Source organism: Micropterus salmoides, unplaced genomic scaffold (assembly GCF_014851395.1).
Source record: "Micropterus salmoides isolate LMB-PRFRI ecotype aquatic unplaced genomic scaffold, ASM1485139v1 Ms_hic_scaffold_12, whole genome shotgun sequence".
NCBI lineage: Eukaryota > Metazoa > Chordata > Actinopteri > Centrarchiformes > Centrarchidae > Micropterus > Micropterus salmoides.
In genome coordinates this window covers 15,096,678-15,111,901 of record NW_024040263.1, presented here as the reverse complement: position 1 = coordinate 15,111,901, position 15,224 = coordinate 15,096,678, and the positions used below count along the sequence as shown (strand labels likewise).

Genomic DNA, 15,224 nt, shown 5'->3' with positions numbered 1-15,224 from the left:
ATACAAGCTGTAAACACATGACGCTTTAGACTGAAAGTAGATGTAAAAAGCTACATGATGTTAAACAGATGGATACAAAAGAGAGATCACAATATGGCAAGGAAGAAAGCGATGTGTTAAAGAGCGAACGCAGAGGCTGACATGAAAGAATAAAAGGATGAAGAGAGGATGAAAGACGAGAAGTGGGGAGGTGATTAAAAGTCATAGTATAATGAATTGCTTGCTCAATTCCAATTCCCTCCTCTTGCACCTACTGCAGATCTGAAGCAGCTGGATGAGTGTTACCAATAAGGCGTCCTGAGTCTTTTGGACTGTACACTCATATTGATGAATTCACCCAGAGCTGCTTTTTCAGATCTGTGACACAAGTAGGAACCAGGGGTTGAAAAGGAATCAGGCCACTGTGTCATGTTGGTCCTCCCAGCAGTCTTACCTCGTATGGGCGTGCCACCTGAGTGGGCAATGAATGCACGAGATTAGAGAAGGAGAAGAAGAAGAAAATGTTAGTACCACAGGAGGAGAAGGGGATAAGGGAGGGAGGGACTGGGGGGGGGGGGTGGGTAACTTGGAAAGGAGCAGAATCAAATTAGAGAGAAAGACTCAAATTATAGATCCTTAGAGAGTGAGAGAAAGAGAGAGGCATAAAAGAAAAAGACAGAATAAATAAAGACAGAATAAGCCTGAGAAGAGAAAGGCAGATGCTAGATAGGCAGAGTGACAGACTGTGACAGAGCTTTAGGGAGATGGGTTATTGATTTGACTTCATTGACTTGCAGCAGGGGCAGATGTGGCTGTAGGAGTAGGGTAGTGTCTGCAGTAGACTCATCTAGGTCTCTTAAGAGATCTCTAAGTGTAGTATACTTCACTGCTTTGAGTCTTAACCTGCACTTGTCCTCCACATGGATCAAAACCAGGTGTAATCCTTCTGGTACTATGGTGTGTGTGTAAATATATTTTATGTCCTAAATGAAAAATACATCCTCCAGTACTTGGCATTGTCCCTACATCATTTATCTATTTTTTTTGTTGTTTGGCATTTTTTTCTAAATCTCTCAGCAAATCTACCTGGCAAAACGTAGACAATAGGAGGTCTAAATCCCTCCAGCAGGGACATTTTCGACAACATAAAACATCAGCAATAAATGTCAAGTTCATGTCTCAGTCCCTCAGAATGAACAAACAGGGGTGTGTTGGTAGACTCAGTCTCTCAAAGCGACCATCAACAATCACTCTGTGAGAAGCCTGGCGTCAAAGAGGCCAGACTGCAGGGCAGCCACACGAAATGTTGTGTTTACCATAAGAGGTGTAGGGCTGCAACTAACAATTATTTTAATTACTGATTCATCTGCAAAGTTTTTTTCTTGACTAATCAATTAATCATTTAATCAAAAATGTCCCAGAAACCAAAAGTTACCTCTTCAAATTGCTCGTTTTGTTCAACAAACAGTCCCTAAGGACTTCACTGACTAAAGTTAATATAAACAAAGACGTGGAAATTAAAGCAAAGTATGGGAGGGTGGATTTTTCTTTAAGTCTTTAAGTACTTAACTTTTCTTACTCTGTTATGGTGATGTTAAAAATTGCACGTGTCCATGACCAATTCACTAACTCTAAGCAGTAGTATCCAGATGTAACAAATACATACTACGCTGTACAGTCAACGTCTAGTAGTCTGAAACCTGGTTGCCATTGATTTCCTTACAGTGGCTCCACCAGAGGCCTTGCCATCTAGAGTTGATGGTTTATTGAATGGTAACTCTATACAGCAGAGTGGAGAGAGTATAAGTGGGTGAGTGAATGACGAAGTGAGTGAGGGAAAGAATAATTTAATAAGTGAAGGAGTGGAAAATTAAATAGGTGAGTGTGAGGAGAAAGTTATTGTAATTCTTTGGGTGTGGAAAGGCTGCAGGTGCACAGGTGAGGGTGAGGCCAACTATCTCTAGGGTGACAGAGATATGTGTGTTTGTACATGTGTATTCATTCTATGTGTGTGTATATTGCCATTTTGTATCATCTATAGTATGCTTCTTTAACCAAAATGATGCATGGGTGCCTGCAGACTTGTGAGTATTTCTGTGTGTGTGTGTGTGTGTGTGCATCTATGCTTTATATTATCTTTGCATGTGACTGTTAGTAAAATGCATGCCATGCATTTTAATAACACCTCAACATTGTAAAAGTGAGCAGCAGCAGCAACAGTAGAAACATTAGTGAACATTGAGGGTGTGGGCCTCGGAACAGAAGCACTTACCAAAGGACTCTGTGGTTAAAAAGATACAAAGAGAAAAGAAACAGCATAGACATGGCATTACAATCGGACAATTGGTTACACAGAGGAGTTGACTCAGTAGAAACACCTTGAAAAAGCACTGGAACCCCCCAAAAAAGTCATGGATATCGATCATCTACACAGAACTTAAAAGAATCATAAAAGTAAACTATTTTTTAATCATCACATAGAAGAAGCAAGGCTAACATACCAAATATCTGACATTTTAAGATGTAGGCCTAACAATTTTGTAAATCCTTTCAATTTCTTTTTCTTTTTTCTGTAAAAAAAAAAAGATCAAAAAGGGAGTCTAAGCAGGAAGTTGAGGGTTGAGCCAAAGACGGGGACAGAAGCAAAGAGGTTGTTATCAAATAAAGAAGCCAGAAAGTTGGGTGTCTAATCACAAGAAAGGGATTTTGGGTCCAGAGTTGGTCCCTGGAGGCAGAAGGAGGACTGAGGAGGGAGGGGACTTTGCTTCGACTGTTTGGGATTTTACACACTACTGTGGCTATTGGAACGCTGATTGAGATGGATTGAGGGGCTTGACAGGAAACGAATTTGTTCTGTGTGTGTTCTTCCAAGTAATCTGTTTATGAGTTTCACAAATTGTGTGAATGTATTTTCTCAATTAACATGGATGCAATGTCTGTGAGTCAATTTCACACCCACGCAAAGACACACTTTCCATGAAATGAGGAAAAACAATTGTTTTTGGTTGTTTGATTGTTTAGTCACAGCAGTGAGCCGTCTTTGAGAGGCCATTCCCTCAGTGCATGCCACCATCGCCTGGGTTTACCTTGCAAATTCTGTCTGTAAAGAAATGTGTTGAGCTGTGACTAGGGACATGTTGCGCACCAATGCTCTTGTTGTTACAGATATTTCATAATGTTTTAACTAAGTGAAAAATTAAACCCTTTCGTGATGGTGATTTGCACGGGAAGACCTCGGAGAGTTTGGAGAAAAGTGTAGAAACGTTGGGAGTTCACTTTTTAAGGCCTTGAAGAGTTTAGAAAAGCTGGCAACCACACACAGTCAACTCAAACCACAGCAGCAGCAGAGAGGGGCAGCTGAGAAACACAGCCAGTAACCACGGCAGGAGGAGTGCGGAGCAGCAATAAGAAAAGGGGTGAACGAGGGCAAGAATAACAGAAGCTTTGAAGAAACAGAAAATAAAAAATGGGTTGGGGGGGTGGGCGGAGGGAGGATAAGATGGAGTGGATATTGAAAGAGGGATAAAAGCAAAGTGGGAGGGAAAAAAAACTTAATGTGGAAATAAAAAGCTGGGATTGAAGGGAAGGGAAAGAATGGGGGGATAAAAGCATTGGTTACCTGAGCGGAGCTGCTTGATTCGTCCGTTGTTACTGGATGTATTGACTGGCAGGAAATCCTTGAACCAGGTAATTTCTGGGTCAGGGTTGCCGCTAGCGGCACAGAGCATGGTAGCGGTCCGAGAACGCTCCACCACTTTCAGCTGGGGACCCATATCTATGGTGGGGAACCCCGAGGGCAACTGGTCTTCTGGAAAGATCAAATAAGTCAAACAGAGCTGGACATTATTCACACGTTCAGCTTGGTAGCCTGGCGCTGTGGTTCCCAACCTTTTGTGTCTGACGAAATCCCCACAGTCCTAACAGATGAGCTCAAACACACCTTCATCCTCATTGCCCAGCATGTTTCAAATGTGTTAACACTATTCAATTTATAAAAGTAGTTGTTGGCTTTGTTGCCTTTTTCAGTGGGTTTGGTTAAGTCCACATTTATACTACTACTAGAGCAGACACTAGGTATTTAACAATTTCTCCAGCACTTTTAACTTTCTATTTTGACTTCTCTGCACATTTTTCCTCACAGTTTTTCACAAACTCTCAATCACAGCATGTGTTTCAGGTCTCATAACTGACTCAGGTTGGTGGGAGGCCTCTAAGTATGAAATAAAAATACTAAAAAAAATACTAAAGTTGGTTATTGTTAGTTAAACATATACATCACTACACAAGTTTTAAATCGTTTGTGTATCTCCCTGCTAAACACAAATATACATATTTGTATACACCACACATTTCAATAAACACCTCTAAAACAGATGAACAACATAAAGTGAACAATATAACCTTCTTGATGGTAGCAGGGGTTGTCAGGTTCTTGTATTAGACTGCATTAGATTTAGCTTGGTGTATCTAATAAACTGACAACTCAGTGTATGTAACTGAAGTACCCCCTGAGGCACAAGTACCCCTGGTTGGGAATCACTGGCATTGTATTACTTCTCTGTATAAGCCAACAGGACATCTACATGTATGAGGGTTAGTAAGTATTGCCTTCCACACAGGATAAAGTAGGACAGTATATTGATATATAGTTATATCGGAAATATTATCGTGTTCAGCTACGTCCTCAGGGGAATTTCAAACAAAGCCTTGTAAATGTCCTACCAGCTTTTACAGTAGAATATATAACATCACCTTGTCATGACAAAAACCATTCCTGATATTACTTGCATTATTTTTTCCTTTTGTCAGTTTTCCAGCTACTAATTATTCATGTGATTAGTGTTTCCAGATAGTTTTGCATAATTTGTGAGATGTATAGGGGCTGGTAGGTGGATCTCATTACCTTTAGACAAAGGCTAGTCGTATTTCCCAAAATGTTGTGCATTTGACACATACCTAAAGCAGATAGTCTGTGTTTCAATATAAGACAAAACATGATGCCTCACATACACAGCTTAAGCCCTGAATTGACACCATGCATGTTGGGTCCAGCGTAAAAAGGATTTAAGGGAAACTGTCTGGTCAAATGCAAAAGTCAAATTTTGATTCAATATAGAGTCAAAATATGTTTTCAGACTTGAGCCCGGGGGGAAGATTTTTGAAGAATCCAATAGTGAGGTCCAACAGAATAAGAAACATTTCATTCCACTTTACTAAAGCTTTTGGCAACAGCTCTTCGAATAGGAATCAATTGGAAATCAAATACTCTCTCTTCTACTGGGAATCAGTAGCAGTTGAGCTATACTTTCAGTCCAGCTCAGTCTAGTACACACAACCCTCTCTGGAAGTTCACCCCCCTTGCATGAATCAAATAGGCGAGTCAAATAAAGACACATCCACTGGGACTAGCACCCTTTTGGGATGGCAAATCAAATGTGAATTCATAGACAACCTAGGCAATTAAATCAAACATGAAGAGTTATTCCACTGTGATAAAGGAAATCAAAGGCAGTGGGCCAACTTCATTCAACTGAAGTGGGAGATTTAAGGGAGAGGAGGGGACAATGCTTCGAGGAGATGGGGGGATCAAAGACGCTTGAGCTCAGTCAAACTGAAAAGATACTGTATTCAGCCAGGGAATCAAACAGGTTCAGAGAAAATCAGTTTTTAAAAAACAAATCCTTAACTTTGTACAAGGCTGCACTTTGAAACTGCGATGTCATGAATCATCCATAATAAAGTGGATAAAGACATGGTGAAAAAAGAAAGATAAGCAAAGAGCGTGCACCTGCGTTTGCACTGTATTTGATCTATAAGACAGTCTATTTTAATTTTTCCCCCATGTTTTTTCCCCCCAGAATCCCTCGTGACTTTATCCCTCTCAACTACACAGAGCCTCATTAACGGGAAACCCTAGCACTGAAACTCGCCAAGTAGATGCTAATTCTGGTACTAGTCCATCGAACCGTAGCTGACGGGTCGTGAGACACTAGCTTTGCGAGTGCGTGTGTGGCCTTTTAACATCTCCTGTTTCAATCAATCACAAAGCCTGACAAATGGAAACATGGACATAATAAACCAAAGGAACAAGATGAGAAGGTGTTTGTGTGTACAAGTATTGTGTGTGTGGGCGGGGGGTGAAAAAGGGCAAAGTGCAAAAAAAAAAAGGAAGAATGAAATAGAATGGAATAGAGTTAGACAAAGAAAGAGTGACAGAAAGGAAAACCAAGCGAGAACAAGGGAGGTAGCAAGAGAAAAACAGACATAAAGGGAGAGGGAGCAGAAGGGACCCATATAGCATAACAATCCTGATTCTCTCCGCTTTCATTATGCAAATGCTTACTTCAAAGCCAGGCCCTCATAGGCAGGAATAATACATTCTATTTCATCTACCTGGAATGGGACACTGCACCGAGCACTGAGGACGCCCCGTTAGTATGCTACTCCCTGAGATCATGCATCTCTCCGCACCTCTTCTATAACCACTCACGAGTGCACAAAAAACAACAGAGTTGCAGATATTTGTAGGCAGAAGTGTGTGCAAGAACCTGCAAACGTAGGCAAACACAAGCACAGGTATGCACGCATACTAGACGAAAACACACACACCCACACACATGCGCCTTCTTGTGGAGATAAAAAGAAGGCAAAAGCTTTTTTTTATATTTAAAGCTGAGAAGATGTGAAGTGATATAAGTTGAATACACGCGCGTTAACACATGCACATAACCAGCTCTCGACCATTCATCATGGGGACAGGTGTAAGCAACACCAAAGTGTGTTTGGGAAAGCTGCTCCACTGTGTATGTGTGTGTATGCGCGTGCTGCTGAACAGTTAAGAACCCCCTGAGGTCAGAGCAGATGCGTAACCCTACACTCCCTTGTTGATGGAGCCTTCCACACGTCCCACTGTTTCCCTTGGATGTGCTCCCACTTCAGTGTTTCCACTGTGACAGATCCAGATGATTTCACAGCTCATAGAAAACCCCGGTCTCACAATCATGGGAACTGCTGTGCGAACACTGCCCTCTTTATATAAAACCCCAAATAAATCCGCACACATCGCTCACTGGGTTTGTCATCTGTAAATCCTGGAAGACTGCAAATCCAGTCTGGTCTTAGAATCATGGGAACTAAAGCATGAACTGCCTGCTGTATCAGAAGCCCAAGTGTAAAATCTGCACCTGCAAATAAACCTGTTTCTGTCATTTACAACTGACTCAGGGGATAAACAACATTAAGTGATGGCTGCAGTAACATTAACACCGATTTAACACATTGCAATCAAATACAACAACAGCCCTCTACTGCTGCAATACTTATGATTCTTACAATATTTGTTAAGATTGTTCCAGAGTAGTGTTAATTCAACTCTGGTTTGGTTTGTAAAGTTGGAAGTTTTGTATGATGCACAATCTTTTGTCACAGCTGCATTGTGTGTATATGAAGGCAGACCAAATGTGAGGTACACCTAACCATGGGTTTCCCCACAAAAAGACCCACATGGTGGTTAAACGTTGACCTATCCCACTTACATCATCAATATTTATACTGCACTCACTTTCAGTTTTACCACCAAATAAAGTGGTCTAGGAACTGACCGCTCGTGTTTCTTGCCTCATCAGACTAGAGTGTGCAACGTTGCCATGTTCCAAGATCTTAGCAAGTATTGATTTTGTATGATGGCAGCTGCAGAAAAATACAATTGTTCTTTAATATAAATTTACGAATGGATATTAATTAGAACTCTATAACTTCAATTTTTGGACCAAAATACTTTGTCCAAGACTCAATTGGATGAATTCAAACAGACACACTCAACTTTGACCAAAACAAGAATTATACAGTATCTGACTGTACGCTGGATCCCAAAACATATAATTGCTCTGAAGTTCATTATTTTTTCAGCCATTGCCAATCACAGCCACTTACTGGAAGCCAAGATTTCAATAAGACTGGTTCTGATCCTCAGTAATTAAGCCGGCTGACCTTAACATCGGATCTCTCCTGTCAGACGGTCAGTCAGTCAGTCAGTCAGTCATTGGAGCTGTGTCTTTACAGAGCCAGGGGAGACAAGGAGACAGGACTGACAAGTGCATGTGTTTGTGTTTGTGCGCACACGTGTGTGTGTGTGTGGGTATTTTTGTGACTGACATTTGAACTGACAGTCTATCAGGGGCTATTAGCTGCTCCCAGGTGGCCTCTTATTCATCCGCAACACAATGACTCCTCAGAGGAGTAGCAAGAGGCTAATCACTACATAAAGACTGACTGTCTTAGATTGAGGATTCGTTTGTGTGTGCGTTTGCCTGTGTGTGCATGAGTGGTTATGTTCTTGGTGAATCAAAAATAGAGGCAGAGACACATAAGCAAGAGCACATACGGATGTACACGCGCAACTGAGCAGGCCGGCACACACTCTCACACACACACACACACACACACACACACACACACACACACGTACACACACACACACACACACACGGGAGAAAGACAACCTTGGGAGACAGGAAAAATTCTGGGTGGATGGAGCGGAACAGCACAGAAGATGCAAAGAGTGGTCTGATGTGAATAATTTAGAGGTTGCTGTGTAGTGGACCTAAGAGCATATGGAGACAGAGCGAGAGGAGAGATAGAGCGAGAGAGAGAGAGAGAGAGAGAGAGAGAGAGAGAGAGAGAGTAAAGGCAGAAAGTGAAAGAGAAAGTAACAAGGAATGAACTTGGGGAGACAAAAAACACAGACAGACGAGACAGAAAGAGAAGAGAGTGGAGAGGAAGGACCGTAGACTATGTTATTACCCCTCAGAGAGACAAGAGAGCGAGAGAGAGAGAGAGAGAAATGAGATGGTAGAACAATAGGCAGCACATCCTTTCCCCACGAGCATGTCGTGTAAAGGCAGGCGATGTGATTATCCACACTCGAGCAGCTTCACTCACTAAGACACTCTTGAGCTTCAAACTACCCGTACATAATGTTCTCCTAATGGACTCCACTAACACTAACATCACTATCTGCATTAATGGACTCTTGCTTACACTAACAAAACCATCTACAGCAGTGGACCCAGGCATACACTTGAATATATATCTAAGGACACATCCCTCCAAGCCTCAAATTCTTCTGCATAAATAGCTTTTAAGTCACAAGAAAAATATCACAAATTTGACTCAACGAAACCTGATTTTGACTTTGATTATACCTCAGTGTACTCCAACCAGTGATAAGATCCCCACCTACAGTTATAATCTTAAACTAAAGAACCTCTATCTATATAAGGATATCCTTTAAACTTTACAATCAGAATTTATGTCAGTTGATGGTAAACTCCTCTACTTATTCAGTATTCCTTCTGGATGCAAACATCAAATTACAGGAATGTTATTACATATAAGAACCAATAAAATGTGTCTGCTTTGTCAGTTATTTTTCATGTGGCTTCTAGGTATTATGATTTGAAAATTTCTTCACAGCAAGCTGTATGGAAACATACAGTGGCTTGCATGTGTGTTCACACTTACCTCGTAGCACACTTAGTCTGGTGGAGGCAGTGATTTCTCCTGCAGAGTTGGAGGCATGACATTCGTAAATAGCCTCGTCTCTGGGAGTCCTCAGTGGCTGGATCCTCAGGACCGAGCCGGACCCGTCGTCAAATTCTATTACCTGTTAGAGGGAAGAGGGTTTAAATTTAACAATGGATCAAAATGCGTAAACTGAAAAGTGTCAAACCTACAGAGAATTAAAGCTCACTGTTTTGGTTTTACAGCCTACAACTTCACCGTTTTGGTTTTACAGCCTACAACTTCACCGTTTTGGTTCACTCTTATCGCTTGGTCGTTTGTGGCAGCAGCAGCTTTTTTAAAGCTAAAAAACAACCCACTGTCAGGTGGTCAAAAACACATTAAAATTATAACAACACTGCCGTCAAGTTGGACACTTTCTACCTGCGTGAGCTTACTGTGAGTTTAGAACAATAACTTTCAAAGGTGGTTCCAACTTTCTATAGCCGGAGAAAAGCAACTGCGGTCACTGGACTGAGCAACTGCTGCCGCCTTGCTCCCGCGAGGTGTGACATTGCGTTTTGCAGTGCTGTCTGACACAATTTCTAACCAATATGTCTTATGTTGAGTTAAGCATGCGTCACGTTAAGTCAGCACCGTACAGCGCTGCATTAAGTTGAACGCAACTAATATGCCAATGTTTACATCTTGTTTCTGCTGACCCCAAGTGGCCAAATAATCAGCTCTTGCGGGTTTAACGAAATCATCAAGCTTTATCTTATAAAAAAAATGCACTGTGCTACAGATAATTTAAATGTTCAGCTGAAGCATTTGACCCTGACTGGTGTTGCAGTTTGGTGTTAATGTCACCTTTAATTTTGTTTGCAATTCAATGATTAACAGGCCTCTTCCTAGTGTTTTATTTGCTGAGAGAAGATGAGGGGACAGCCTGTGAAGTCTGAGAGGAATAGTCAGGTCTTACGTACAGTAGATCCACAGTCTAGGATCAATCACTGCACACATTATAATTGAGGTAGCAGTGCACTGATTAAAAGTAATTTGGGATTGAATGGAAAGAATGGAGAGCAGAGTTAGTTAAGAATACAATTGTCCTTATCTCTCATGTCATTTTGATATTCAGGGTAGGTAACAGAATACGTTTATCTGAAATACTGGATTGTAGATTTTAAATGCGCTTGCATGAGGTTAATACATGCATGTAATAGATCTGGATCCTGAATTCTGAGAAAGGTTCCGCTGACTGAAATCTAATAAAAAGAAATCCCACATCAACTCCCGACCGACAGGACAGAAAAGAGAAATATACAGCAGGTAGGCTGAGCTTCTATAGGGTGGATTAAAAATAAAATATCTCCCCAAGTGATTTAATCACAAACAGGAAGAGACCAAGATGAACTTGAACCTAGGAGGAAACTCGACTTATTAAAGTAGAAAAACACCCAGAGCTCAGGGTGACACTGACTGGGGAGGAGAGAGGCTGGTTCAACATCTCCATCTAATAGTGACTTGTGAGGTGAAGAAATAAATCAAAGGTTAGAGCCTTTGGGAAACTAATAAGGCTGATCATATAAGAATCTCATATACTGTAACCCAAGGCATCATCTGACATTTGAAGTAGTTGGGGCAGATAGCATTTCACACATTGTATAACCTTTGGACTACAAATGAAGAAAAGTAGGTAAACTGATAAAATCTTTAACAGTACAATTTTGGCTTTCTATGCTAACTGGTATCCATGTATTACCAGAAAAAAATAAAAATAAAATAAATATATATATTTTATTTTTTTTTATCTTTTTGTACAGTATACACTGATGAAAAAAAATTTAATAAAAACAAAACACAACACAACACAAATTATTGACTTAAATGTCAACTTTCATTGTAATACAGTACCAGCAATACACTTTTCTCACAGTGGGCCCTTGTCATCAAAGGAAAAACACAGGTGTAACTAACAACATTAATGATGGCCCTGTTCCATTTAGGCACTTCGAGTGAGTCAGCATGCACAATACCAGGGCTCTGAATCTGGTGAACCTAAATGTAAGGTAGCCATTTAATCTTTCCACTAATAATTATTTTCATTATTCATTAATCTGCAGTATTTTCTTGATTAATCAATAACTGTTTGGCCTATAAAAAGTCTAATACAAAAAGATTTTTTCTAATCTAATGTGATTTTATTATCACATTAGGATTAGGGTGACCACAAGCTCCACTGGCAGAGTAGGGAGAAGTTGAAGTTCACTTACGTTGCAGTTTTATGTGGGGGCTATGTGCTAGCCGTTTACCCCTTTTTGCTAGGCTAAGCTAACTGGCACTACCTTCATATTTAATGGACAGACATGAGTAGCAGTACTGATCTCCTCATCGAACTCATGGCAAGAAAGCATAACCATGTTTCCCAAAACTATCCCTTTAAACAATTAATTGATTAACAGAACAATTGCCAATTGTTTTTCTGTTGATATACTAATAATTAAGTCCACTAGCGGTGTCAGCTCAGCTGCCATTATTATTATTATTGTTGTTCACTGAAGACATTTGGGTTTAAGATCAAAAGATGAGTATGAGACAAGAGTTCAGAATTTCAGCTCTCATTTCCTGGTATTCACATCTAGATGTGTTAAACAACTCAGAACATATCACATATTGTATTAGATCACAGCATTCTTAAGCTGATGATACACGGGGCAACTTTTTGAGCAATGTTGCTGGGCAATCTTGCTAGTGGCAGGTCCGACTATGTTTTGAACAGCTGGCGGCGGTGTGGGGCGGATGGAGTGGTGGGGAAAGGGGATTATGGTAGTAATCTTTACTCATTACCATTGACGGCAACATTGCCCAGCACCATTGCTCTAAAAGTTGCTCCGTGTATCATCAACTTTAGGTGAGCAAAAGTAATGGAACAAATAATCTTAAAGTAAATAACATTTAATATTTGGTGGCATAACCCTTGCTTGCAATAACTGCCTCAAGCCTGCGACCCATCGACATCACCAAACTGTTGCATTCTTCATTTGTGATGCTATTCCAGGCTTTTACCGATTCTTCCTGCTGATGAGTGGTTTGCATCTTGTGGTGTGGCCTCTATATTTCAGCTCTCTGAGGCTTCTTCGAGCAGTGGATTGTGATACCTTCATCCCTGCACTGTGGAGGTCATTGGTGATGTCACTTACTGATGTTTTGGGGGTTTCTTCACAGCTCTCACGATATTTCTGTCATCAACTATTGTTGTTTTCCTTGGCCGACCTGTTCAACGTCTGTTGCTCAGTACACCAGTAGTTTCTTTCTTTTTCAGGACATTCCATATTGTTGTGCTTGCTATACCCAATGATTGTCCAATGGCTCTGGTCGTCTTTTTTCAGCTTGACAATGGCTTGCTTTTCTCCCATAGACAGCTCTGTGGTCTTCATGTTGGTTTATCCTCTTTAACAGCAAATGTCTTTATAGGTTTGAACCAAGGATGAAAACTTAGACTAGTCATGCAGAGCTATTTAATGTTTGGACAATCAACCTAAAAGGCAACACCTGGGCAACAAGAAACATCTGTCAGTCACATGTTCCAATAGTTTTGCTCACTTGACAAATGGGTGGGTTCAAACAAAGGGTGATATGTCCTGAGTTGTTTAACACATCTAGATGTGAATACCAGGAAATGAGAGCTGAAATCCTGAACTCTTGTCTCATACTCATCTTTTGATCTTAAACCAGATGTCTTCAGTGAACAACAAAAACAAAAGAATTTGCCTTACCGTTCCAATACTTTTGGAGGGGGCTCTAGCTCCATTTTGGGATGGTAACCCATTCCCATTTCAGCTTAAAGCATTTCCACATGAGAAGAAGTACAATACACATACATTAGTGTCTCATCATCATACCTCAAATCTCTGGTTGCTGACTTTTTTGCCTTTCTTGTTCCAGACAATCTTGGGCTGTGGGTCCCCTGTGGCCTGGCACACAAAGGAGGCCACTCCACCCTGGACTCCTGTTTGGTCTTCTGGCGTTCGTGTAAATCTGGGGGGTGCTGTGTGGAAAGACATGTATAAAAAGTCAAGTTCAAACTCCCAACATTGCTGTTTGTACGTGTATGCACATGCACATGTCAATGAGTACAGGAGATTTGAAGATGAAGAAGATTTGATTTACACAATGCTCTTAAAATGACAACCATTCACATCGCCATTACCACTATACTAATAAGCATTTTTTACATACATGTACATATTCTCTAATGGATTATTGTGTTTTCCAAATACACCAGATTGCCACTTAATATACTGCTATAATCTGTCATTCACAAATCTGTAACACTTATGTTTGATCTCTGTTGTACTAAAACAAGAGTGTGTGAAAGGGGAAAATGCCAGATGTGTGTGTGCGTGCAATTTAAGTGAAAAAAACGATGACACACAATGATGCAGCCACTAGGATGGTTTCCAAAATGTGTGAACATTGTTGAACAAAGTAGCTAGTTGTGTGTGTGTTACGGTGTGAAACAAATTCTTGGACTATGTGCACCTAGTCGTGCATATGGGTGGCTTTGTGTCTGTGTGTGCATCTTTTTTTCTTTCTGTACACGTGTGTGTACGTTCCACCATGTTTTTCACTCTGTCCCTGTACCACCAAAGAAGCTTAATATTTCTGTGCCATAAAGGATTTATGAAGACTTACTCCTGACATGACCACTAAAGCCCCTCATTCCGGAGACGCCAACAATATCATAACCACAGCCTCCGCTGGATTGTGACATCACGACATCAAAAAGATTCGGCACGTCAGTCACGGCACGTCACCGTCAGCTCGCCTAATGGCATTCCAGCCAAACCAGAAAATCCCTACTTAAGGGCTTACCGCCAACCGCCCTGACAAAGGGAGAGAAATTGCTTTTTGCTGTTTAAAAGGAGGGAGGTAGAGAGAGAGAAAAGCTAAGCTTTTCAGAGAAGGAGAGAAAAAGAGACTGTGTGTGTTGAAAGAGTGGAGAGAGCTGAACAGAAGAGCGAGTGAGATGAAGGGAATGAGTGAGAGAGACAGATGGAGAGCAGAATGGGGAAGGAAGAGAAAGCATGAACAGCAGAAGTGGAGCGAGAGAGGAAGATGAGCAGGAGGTGGATACGAGGGAGAGGGAGAGAGAGAACGAGCCAGATGTACTGGCAAACATGGTCTGAGAGCCCCAAGCTGCCCAATCACCTCCACACCTCACTGGCTCACGGCCAAATCTACCTCAATGACTGAATAGAACAGTGTGTGTGTGTGTGTCAGAGAGAGAGAGAGAAAGTGTGTGTGTGCATTTTTGTGTCTAACTTTCATCCTTGCGTCATGAACTGTGCACATATATGTGCATGTGAGAGTGTGCTTGTGTGATTCATGTACAAAATATGTATTAGTGCTGAAACAATTAATCGATTAAAAATTTGTCGATTGACAATTATTGTGATTTAATGTGCTGTGTTTTTACAAGCAAACTGAATAAGTAAATCTGCACGATTTTCTGACATTTTGTATACTAAACAACCTATAGATTATTCAGAAACATAGTTCTCAGATTAACAGGTAAATTAATGAAAATAATGGTTAGCTGTAACCCTACTATGTTCAGTTCAGTTCTTTTTATTAACCCAAGTGGGAAACTTGCAGTCACAGGATAAACATGTACTTGCATGCAAACAATTTCTAAAAGCATGCCATTATACTGTACTTGTGTGTGCGATGCATGCGTA

The 15,224-nt window shown here is 40.9% G+C and overlaps 1 protein-coding gene across 11 annotated transcripts in view; it reads right to left on the bottom strand.

The window, feature by feature from the left end:
- The window catches only part of LOC119899130 (receptor-type tyrosine-protein phosphatase delta-like), a 142,855-nt gene that overhangs the window by 38,780 nt on the left and 88,851 nt on the right, over positions 1-15,224 (bottom strand). For 5 of the 11 annotated variants that reach the window (XM_038713561.1, XM_038713568.1, XM_038713563.1 and 2 more), the window contains exons 7-9: positions 13,386-13,531; positions 9,502-9,643; positions 3,599-3,787 (exon numbers count right to left, since the gene is read on the bottom strand). In XM_038713561.1, coding sequence (XP_038569489.1) covers positions 3,599-3,787; positions 9,502-9,643; positions 13,386-13,531 — 477 coding nt within the window. Of the gene's footprint in view, positions 1-433; positions 452-2,251; positions 2,261-3,598; positions 3,788-9,501; positions 9,644-13,385; positions 13,532-15,224 lie in introns of all 11 variants that reach the window. The other 6 variants (XM_038713559.1, XM_038713564.1, XM_038713566.1 and 3 more) reach the window with 2 other exon arrangements.